This window comes from Podarcis filfolensis, assembly GCF_964270895.1.
Source record: "Podarcis filfolensis genome assembly, chromosome: 2".
Classification (NCBI taxonomy): Eukaryota; Metazoa; Chordata; class Lepidosauria; order Squamata; family Lacertidae; genus Podarcis; species Podarcis filfolensis.
In genome coordinates, this window is record NC_139605.1 from 16,581,332 (window position 1) to 16,591,586 (window position 10,255).

The window sequence follows — 10,255 nt, forward strand, 5'->3', positions numbered from 1 at the left end:
AAGCCTTTTAGAAGGCTGTATTATTATCATCTTCCTGTCACATCATCATTAAGGGCATGAGGTTTCTTTTACTATCCTGGGTAGAGGACATGGCTTTTTCAAAGGACTGTACAGTGGTATCTCGGGTTAAGTACTTAATTCGTTCCAGAGGTCCGTTCTTAACCTGAAACTGTTCTTAACCTGAAGCACCAGTTTAGCTAATAGGGCCTCCTGCTGCTGCCACACCGCCGGAGCACGATTTCTGTTCTCATCCTGAAGCAAAGTTCTTAACCCGAGGTACTATTTCTGGGTTAGCAGAGTCTGTAACCTGAAGCGTATGCAACCCGAGGTACCACTGTAATGAGAGAGTCTGAAAGATACACCTTCATGCAATATATTGTGAAATTGTTGCCCTTCTACTTGTCATGAGGCGTTAAAAAAATGCACAGGGGCACTTCGTTGTTAGGGGCATGGTTATGTCAAATCCCCTCCACCCAAAGGAGCCTCTAACCACGTGTGTTTTGGGGCTTTTACATTTAATTATCCTACATAACTAAAAGCGAAGTCTTCTTGAGTTGATGGTTATGATTACATAAGCGCAAGAGGGAGACAGTTGCAGCTTTGGGGAACAAAATATGTTCAACTTCTTATGAGGAGAGGGGGTGCTGACCCCCCCCTCAAACTGCCCAGTGAGCCCTGGCTGTCCTCAATGCGTGCTGTGTGTGTGATGTAAGAGGATGAGAAGGAATATCCTGCGAGGGGGGGGGGGAAATAAGGACAGGACTCGAAAGACTCCGTACTGCCATTTTTTTGTCGGCCCTCTGCATTTCTAGCACTCTCGACCCCCGCACATGGAGGATGCTGTCAGCTGCGATAGAGAACCGGAAGTCTCCCTGCAGCAGAACCGTAACCCCTTGCAGCAGCAGCAGCCTCGTTGCGCAAGCGCAGTGGGCGAAGAGCTCTCGCTCGCTCGCGGAAAGTTCAAAGCGGGGTCGGGACCCGGCCTAGAGGGCGCCTGCGCACGCCTTCCTCCTTCAGCCCAAGGAGACTACGGCACTGCGCCTGCGCATTTGGAGGCTCCCTTGCCGGCGCAGGCGCCGTGGCTTCGCCGGCTGCAGCGGCCGCTTTCTGAGGCGAGAGGCGTTGGGCTGGAGGTGGGGAGCCGCCCTGTGTCCGCATTATGTACCAGCGGAGCCGGGCGGTGGCCGGGCGCCTGGGGCCCCGCTGCCCTTGGAGGTGGGGAGGAGGCGGCGGCGGCAGGCTCCGGCTGGGCCACGGCGACGCGGCGCGATGCTGTTACCGGGCGCGGCCGAAGGTGAGAGAGCGAGCGAGGAGAGAGCGGGAGACGGGAGGGTGGGGTGGGCGAAGGGGCGTGGCTGGGCGCGGAGGGGGCGTGGCTAGGCGACCCTGCTCCTTTCTGAGTGCTGATGATGGGAGTCCCGGAAGGAGGGCTGCTTTTTTTGGGGGGGGGTGTTGGCACATGGTCCGTGGGACCAACTTGCTGAGCACTGAGTTGGGTAGGATCGCGAGTGGCGAGATTGGCAACTGGATCGTTGCTCGTGCCTGCCTCGTGCGCTGAGCCCGTGTGTGTGTATGTGTGTTTGATTGTGTGTTTGTGTTTATGTTTATTTATCGATCTGTGTGTGTGTGTGTGTGTGTGTGTGTGTGTATGCATGCGCGTGCACTCACACACACACACACACACAGAGTACATGCTTGGCGGGGGGCTTGAGTGCATGGTTAAGTGGACCCAGTACCCTGGAAACATAGTCTTCATGGTTCTTAAAGTGCCACAATACACGTGCCCTCTTATATATATTTGCATATGTGCGCCCAGTGCTTTTTTTTCTTTAAAAAATGTTTAGGGGTACAGTCATATCTCTTGTTACGCTCGGTTCAGGTTATGTCTTTTCAGGTTGCGTCCCACGGCAACCCGGAAGTACCGGAAAGGGTTACTTCTGGGTTTCGCTGCTCGTGCATGTGCAGACGCGCAAAATGACGTCACACGCATGTGCAAAAGCGGCGAATCGCGACCCACGCAGACGCGGGTTGTGTTCCTTTTAGGTTGCCAATGGGGCCCCGGAACGGATCCCGTTCGCAACCAGAGGTACCACTGTACTCTCATTTTGAATCAAGAAAATCACCATTTTATAGTTCAAATCGGGAAAAATAAATACAGTAAATGGACAAAAGTACAAAGATTCACAAAACGTTGAGGGGTATGTGTACTTCCGCGTCCCCCCAGAAAAAAAGCACTGCATACGCCACAATTTATTGGCCTTCTAAAATTCAGATCTTCACAACAAGGGGTTGGGTTGGGGCTGTGCTAAGATGAGCTAAATAGCAGTGACTGGAGGAGGAGTGACCACTGGGAAGGAGGGCAGAGAGAAGAAATGTCAAGGTGCACCCCGAGCAGCAAAAGCAGACGCCTTCCTGTGCCCCACCTACAATAAAACATGCCTCTCCCATATCAGGCTCTACAGCCACAGCAAGCGCTGTAACTTTCCAACAGTTTGACTTCATCCCTAAAGGCACACTCTTTCATTGTCCCGAGATAGACAACAAACAGTGGGGAAGCAGGGAATAGTATCTGTAGGCAAGGGCAAATTGCTGAAGTGGGGCTTACTGACTGATCACTGGATACCATCTTAGTCTGTGAAGCTTCACTCAGCTCTGCCCACCCGTTTTCAGGTTTTGCCCTGCATTTATGGCAACCGGAAAACTGACATTTTCAAAATAGTGGTACCTATGGATGTGAACGGGATCCGTTCCGGAGTAACCTGCATATGCGTGGGTCGCGATTCGCAGTGTCTGCGCATGACATCATTTTGAGCATCTGCGCATGCGCGAGCAGTGAAACCCAGAAGTAACGCATTCCGTTACTTCTGGGTCGCCGCAGATCGCAACCTGAAAACACTCAACCCAAAGCTACCTTAACCCGAGGTATGACTGTACCAGGTTCTGCCTCTGATATTGTTGCTAGGCATTTTTACTTTGCACTATCTTGTGTGTCAGTTTCTATGCAATGCTGAACACAAAAATGACCACTTAACTGATGTGATCTGGTGTGAGGATGTGAAATATCTAAAACAGTTCCATTCTCGCTGAATACCAAGGTAGCCTGGGAGATGGAAACTGGCTGGTGCAGAAATTGAGGAAAGGAATATGGGACTGTTCTCTTTAGATCCTCATATAGGCCTGGTGCCAGAACCAGTAACTTAGCAGTTGTCAGTCTTATGTCAAATCTTGTCACGCTTCCCATTTATCGGTGTGTGTGGGTTTTTAAAAAGAACCGAGAATGGTGGCTGAGGCTGTAGGACTTCCTTTTTTTTGGAATATAATTTTTCTTATTTTCTTTAATAAAAAAACATAAAATATAACAACATTACAATAACAAATCAATTTCATTTGCTCCACTGAGCTTGTGACTTCCCTCCCTCCCTTCAACTGGTTTCCCATTTCCTAATAAATTGTATGTGCAATTTAGCTGCCAGTTTCTGTCCTTCAACATATATCCAATCCTTTTATTATCAGTGGTCAGATACTATTTTTATGTTATGTTACAGGATTCATATCAGTCCTGCTAGTGTCTTCACATTTTTGTAATGATTTTTCATATATTCCATAAATTTACACCAATCTCTTTGGAATTTCTGCTTGTCTTGGTTCTGGATCCTCAAAGTCAGCTTGGTCAATTCCGCATAGTCCATGATCTTCATCTGCCACTCCTCAGTTATTGGTAATTCTTGTGATGTCCACCTTTGGTCTAACAAAGTTCTTGCTGCAGTGGTAGCATACATAAATAGTCTTTGATCTACTTTTGCAATTTCTTCTCCCATCAACCCGAGCAAAAATGTTTCCGGTTTTTTGAGGAGGATAATTTAGGTCAGGCTTCCTCAAACTCGGCCCTCCAGATGTTTTTGGCCTACAACTCCCATGATCCCTAGCTAGCAGGACCAGAGGTCAGGGATGATGGGAATTGTAGTCTCAAAACATCTGGAGGGCTGAGTTTGAGGAAGCCTGATTTAGGTGCTTTTGCAAGCTTCTTTCACTTCTCAGGAGTTCCAGGGGCACAGCTGGGCTACCTAGCTTTAATTGTCCTCAAATTCCTTCTTTTATTCTAGGACCTGGATGGCTCATGGGACAAACTACCTCCAGGGCTAGTCTCTTCCGGTTCCATAGGACCGACATTCCACTCCCTCTTCACCAAGAACCCATCAGAAGTTCCCACCGTCCTGCCTGCACCTCATGGGGATACCTTTGCCGTTATCAACAGTACGAAACTGAAGACCAGCCTTTGCCCGCCGATGCGCTATCTAGAGACTAGGGTCCTTCCCCACCCTGCTGTGCTTTCCCCACCGGAGGGCATGGAGGGTGCCATCACGCTGGTGAACGGGAGGCAAGAGGACGACATTGCGGTGCAAGAGAGCGAAGGGCTGGACGGTGCCTCTTTAGACTCCCTGCACAGCCTTTTCCACGGCTGGCAGTACCGATCGCCTTACCAGGCTTCAGAGGTAGCACTGGGGCCCCTTGCACCTTTCAGGGCTACTACCGGGACTCCCTCCCCAGTTAGTTCCCCAGAAAGGGATGACCCCAGCATGGAAGAGCATCTTGCGGTCATGCATCAGAAACTACGGAAAGAGGTATATATGGGGGATCTTGTCCTGTTATGGGGCTTAGTGCTTTTGCTTTGCTAGGGCTGGAAGACTTCCCAAAAGCCGGCTAGCATATTCTGAACTTGATATTGGAATAAGGAGTGGCATGGCAGGCTGGGTTCTGTTCTGTGTGGCTTGGGCAGAAGTTAAGGGCCCCTTGTTGTCCTTTGGATTCCTCATTTTAACATACTTTGAGGTTAGGTTCAGCATTTACTGCCTTACTACTCAAGAGGTCCGGAGGGTGGCAACACGAGACGGGGCCTTCTCTGCAGTGGCTCCCCGTTTGTGGAATGCTGTCCCCAGGGACGTTCTCCTGGGGCCTTCATTACACACCTTTAGGCACCAGGCAAAAATGCTCCTTTTTAACCAGGCCTTTGGTTGATCCGATTTACGTACTATGGCCCTTTAAAATGTTTTATTTTTTGGGGGGGGAGCTATTGGGTTGTTGTTTTTATTTTTATTGGGCATTTTGTGGTTTTGTATCTTGATTTTATTCTGTGAACTGCCCTGAGACCTCTGAGTATTGGGTGGTATATAAATTCAATAAATAATAATAATTTATGAGATAAATTCACCCTGAGGTGGTGGTTTTTACATGGTGAATATCATGAAATAAGTTAGTTTCATGTACTAAGATCTGAAATCTACTATGCCACAACCTTTGTCTGCAGTGTTTTATTTGTTCTAGTGCCTTCCCTTCATGAGAAGACACAAATAATTTATCACGCAAAACTGACTTGGGTTGCTTACACAACAGACATTTAAAGCACATTCCTTCCCGCCCCCCCCAAGAATCTTGGGAACTATAGTCCACCCATCAGACCTACAATTCCCATCACCCTTAACAACTACAGTTTCCAGGATTGGGCAGGGGGGGAGACATGTTCTTTAAATGTATGGTATGTGCATAGTTTTAGTGGAAATGCCTGCCACATTGAGAAATAACGCATGAATCTTCCCATATCTCCTTGGATGACTTCCAGCCATCATGTTTATCTGTGTTATTGGCAAGGGTGGAGGGGTGAGGAGTAGGATGGAAGTAGTCTCTGTGAGGAAGCCTCACTATCACAGGTCAGAGGCGGTGGGAAAAACCTCTGCCTGCTTGAGAACCCGGAGGGCCTAGAAATTATAGCAGTAAAGAAATACCACTGAGAACTGAAAACTTGAAATCTAAGTGTATGATTTTATATTTTAAGGGCCTGAGTATTTGACTTATAAAAGCCTCTTTTGTAATGAGGCGGGAGTTCAAGGCAGGGATCCAAAAAACCCAAGAAGTAGCTTGGAGTCCTCCTTCTCTTAACAACCGTCTTCTGGAGCTACGCATGAAAGCCAGGGGACTTCGGTGCATTACTATCCAGCACGTAACAAATCCTATCCATGCAGAAAAAGTTTTGTTACGTGCACGAGTCTCAGAATCCTGGCCCACTTTCTTACTAAAGTGTATATACCAATTCTATTTTATATTTGTGCATGGAAGGCTGAGTCAGAATATCAAATTTTAAAATGTAAATTTCCACATACGAAGTTGAGGTTTCGAATTGGAATTAACCAAGAATATGTTCCCACTCCCCTGGGTCAAACCTAGGCCAAAGAGCCCACAATCTGAATTGAGGAAGAGAGAGCTGTTAGCCACGTACTACAGATGTGAAAGCTGAGGATAGGGGGAAGTTTTTTGAAGTTAGCACAGGAAGCCTGCAGCTGGGCTGGGAATGTTTCATGCTTCATAGTTTTTGTTTTGTCTCCCCCCCCCCACTCCAGTTACCGTACTTCTTTTTGAAGACCCACGACTATGGGATCTACTCCCAGGAAGTAGAGTTCATCAATGAGATTCTGCATCTGAGAACACGGTCAGTTCTAGGAACAGTGATGGGATGTTGGGGGGGATGCCTGCTGGCTGAATGATCTGCTCTCTGATGACGGGGGAAAGGTTCTGTGAAACGTTTAAAGTAGATGAAAGAAAACAGTCCCTTCTATCCATTGTGTAAAGATCTAATGGTTGCATAGCAGAAGTTATCTGGCATCCCAAAGATAATGGCAGCCTTCTGATCGTCTTGAGAACTCAAGAAAGCAGGCAGTGACTAGACAACCTGAATCACTGGCAGAAGTGGCTTGCTATATTCAGTGGGCATTACTCAAATCTTTCCAAAATGGCACCAGTCCCAGTGCCCTAGCTGGCACTCTACCTCATCTTTTGTATTTTATTTATTAAACTCCACCCCACTTTTCATCAGCTTGTCTTTAGGGCAAGGTTTCTTTCACAATTCCCCATCTATTGCATCTCCTTTGTCGATGTCGTCTTATAATTACATACCCTGTCCTGTCACATTGGATGTGGCGCTTGGCAGATGGCGTCACACTGCAGAGACACAGCAAGAGCAATAAAGAGCTCAGGCTGGGCTTCCCGGAGTCATGCCTAAGTCTCTGAATATTTTGAAATGGACTCTCATGTGCCTGTGCCGTTCGGCAAATACCTTACCATCGAATTTGAGGTGAGCATAAGTAGAGGAACGAAGATTTACAGGGCTGTCTTCTAGCATGGGCCCCTTGTAGTACGGTGAAGTGTTGTTTCTGCCTGAGAGCATTTGGAAGAAACAACTGTATGAGGAAAGAGCTTTGGACCCTCATCCCTGTGCTCTGATATTGGCTGGATGATCTTGCTTCAGCTTACTGAAACATCCCCAACAATTGCTGCTACTTCAGTTATCCTCTGAAATCCCTTGGTTGCCTTCAGCATCTAGCTGTTCTGTGGCAGGGGATCATATGCTCAAAGGTCTAATTCCCACATATTTGTGAATTACTTACTAACTTGCAGCAGACTTTGTATGTTTCCTCTTCTTTTCCCCACCCCAACAAGCATTTTGTTTAATGTGAGATTACATGAGTTATCCGTGGCATTTGATCTGTTTCATGTGTGAGTCTTTGTTGTAGTCCTCGGGGGCTGAAAGGCATGTGTCAACTTGCCCCTGAGTGAGTGAGCGAGCTTATTGGGGTTGCCAGTGTCCGCAGAGACTTTCCTATAGGGCCCTCTCCCATGCCTGAAATTAAGCTCGAAAAAAGCCCTATGTTGTAGTTGGCTGAAAAGGTGGTGATTTGTGTGGAGTGCTCACGACAATTTCTCCAGCTTACAAATGGGCCCCCAAAAGGCTGGCTACCCTTGATCTATTTAGGGAAGGAAGAATGGTTGGGGGAACCTTCTTAATCAGCTTCCCAGGTGTTATGGCTAGAACTGTACTGCTTTTGTCTAAACCTGTAGGGATGAACAGAGAGGGAAGTTCAAGATATGTCATTCTACTTGAGATGGCAGTGTGAATCATCTGTCTCAGTAGGGATGAGAGGACTAGGTCATTCCCTATCTGGGAGGATGGGGGAAAGTGTGTCTCTATTTCCTATCCCAGTCTGACCTTTCCATTCTCTTCACCTCTCTGCCTCCCATCACCAGCGGCCGAACCATGTACCAGTTGGCGCTGACCTTCTGCCGTTTCTTGGCTTGGAACTACTTTGCCAGTTTGCACATGGAGGTGCTGAAGGTGACACAGCACCCTGAGAACTGGAGCATCCAAGCCCGGTGGCGGATTAAAGGGCTGCCTTTCCATGTATTCCTTTTGCGCTTCTACAAGAAGGATAAGAGTGAGCTGTACAGGTGAGACATCTCCTTTGGGGAAGCAGTCTCTTTAGAGCTGAGCAGCCCCAGACAAATGTATCGTCTTGTGTAACCCCTGGCATCAGAACTAGGGCTTTTGACATGCTTCTATCATTCTTTTTGGGGGGGGCGAGGAAGGGAGTGAAAAGGTAACCATCTTGCTCTGAGTTAATGAAATTCTTACACCAGAGCTAGTCTTCTGAAAGCACTGTACTGTACAGTGGTACCTTGGTTCTCGAACTTAATCCATTCCGGGAGTCTGTTCGACTCCCGAAAACTGTTCGAAAACCGAGGCGTGGCTTCCAATTGGCTGCAGGAGCTTCCTGCACTCAAGTGGAAGCTGCGTCGGACGTTCAGCTTCCAATAAACATTCACAAACCGGAACACTTACTTCCATGTTTGCGGCGTTTGGGAGCCGATTTGTCTGGTAGCCAAGCCATTTGAGAACCAAGGTACCACTGTATTTATACTGGCTTGCCATGGCTAGGGTTAGGTAGCTATGGGAAAGTCTTAAGAAAAATAGTGTATTCTGCTTATTTGGGTGCTGTTTGAGGGCTGTTAGCATTAGTTGAGCCTTTCAGATGCAGTAATATATTCAAAACACGTGTACTTTCATGCTGTATTTGTTGGAAGACGCCACCCAACTGATCTTTTGCCTATTTTTTTTTTTTTAATTCCTCTCCAGGACCTATGATGCCTATTCTACTTTCTACTTAGATTCACAAGGATTGATTAAGTGTCACAGGGTAAGCAAGGTGAGTGTTGGTGCATGAATACCACCTGCAGGGGAGAGTAGAAACACTCTCTCCCTCGACGCTCCTGCCACCCCTTCACTTTGCTTGGTTCTAGAGACGAAGATATTTTATACTCACCAGCCTAATTCCTGGCTTATTTTCCCCTTGCAGCTCATGCCATCCCAGCCTCCCCTGAACAAGTTGAAAAAGCTTGTCGTAGCCTCGTTGTTGGGCCTGGGGCTGTCAGAACAGAAGCCGTCGCTGCTCCTGCTGTTATCAATTCTGGCTGGCAAGCAGCAGGAAACACCACTAGGTTGTAGGGATAGCTGAAGTCCAGCCCTCTCGCTAGTCATGTCTCTCAGCTCATTGACAATATCTGTGTGTGGCCGGCAGGATGTCACTAGTGGCTCATTGTGTATCGGTGTTGCCTCTCTATAAATAGCGTGGGCTTTGCCTTCCATGTGGCTATGCTGTCAATTGCACCAGCAAGCGCTGTATAAAGATGGTTGTAATTTAATCTGTACATAATAAAAGGTTTATGTTGAAAAGAAGTCTGCGCGAATGAAGTGGCTCCATCGTTGAAGCACAACTTGCATCTAAACTACTGATTCAGAGCAGAGGCCCCCGTTTCACAACACCCTTTTCAGCAGCATGAAAAGGCGGTCCCTGTTTTGGCAGTCTTTCAGGGCACATGCAGATGGCCAAAAAGGGTTGGCAGCTTTCAGATGCCGATGGTCACCGCGGAGGAGGCGAATCACAGCGATGGGGTTGGTGCTGTGCATCATCTCTTAGCAGCGCTTTATAAAGATCGCCATGAAATGAGGAATGCCTCTATGGATCAAAGTGCTTGCTGAGAAGGGACGGAATCAAGGCATATAATGTGCAAACAGTGTTTCATAAAGGGTGGCTTGCCTTGGCAAGAGCTTCTTTGCACGGAAAATTGAGCTGCATGAAAATTTTGTCCAGCGCCAATCTAGACTTGTGGTTGATTTTATATTGTATCTTAAAAATCATTATAAGGATGATTGTATTAATCAAAGCAATATCTCTGTTGGGCTAGGGAAGTTATTAGGTAATTGGCAGCTTATATTTATACTTAGACACAACTTCCATCAAACCTGACCGTTGGCCATGCTGGCTAGAGCTGATGGGAAGAGAGTCCAACAGCACCTGGCAGGCCACAGCTCAGTCACCCTTGGCTTAAGAGAAACAGAGTAGTAATTGACAATATAAATCAGAGGTTTTCA

The 10,255-nt window shown here is 47.4% G+C and overlaps 1 protein-coding gene across 1 annotated transcript; it reads left to right on the plus strand.

The window, feature by feature from the left end:
* The first annotated feature begins 1,063 nt into the window (after window positions 1-1,063).
* On the plus strand, window positions 1,064-9,559 carry LOC310757026 (uncharacterized protein C6orf136 homolog). The gene is made up of 6 exons (XM_083602116.1): window positions 1,064-1,294; window positions 4,104-4,622; window positions 6,393-6,481; window positions 8,074-8,274; window positions 8,960-9,029; window positions 9,180-9,559. Exons 1-6 carry the CDS (start codon window positions 1,160-1,162, stop codon window positions 9,336-9,338), a joined length of 1,173 nt encoding a protein of 390 aa, XP_083458242.1. The 5' UTR covers window positions 1,064-1,159; the 3' UTR covers window positions 9,339-9,559.
* The last annotated feature ends 696 nt before the right edge of the window (window positions 9,560-10,255 follow it).

What these genes read in the sequence shown, in the direction of transcription:
- LOC310757026 (XM_083602116.1), top strand. Translation starts at nt 1,160, where the DNA reads ATGTACCAGCGGAGCCGGGCGGTGGCCGGGCGCCTGGGGCCCCGCTGC. An exon ending in ATTCTGCATCTGAGAACACG is followed by an intron (nt 6,482 to 8,073) that starts GTCAGTTCTAGG and finishes TCCCATCACCAG; the next exon opens with CGGCCGAACCATGTACCAGT. An exon ending in AGTGTCACAGGGTAAGCAAG is followed by an intron (nt 9,030 to 9,179) that starts GTGAGTGTTGGT and finishes TTCCCCTTGCAG; the next exon opens with CTCATGCCATCCCAGCCTCC.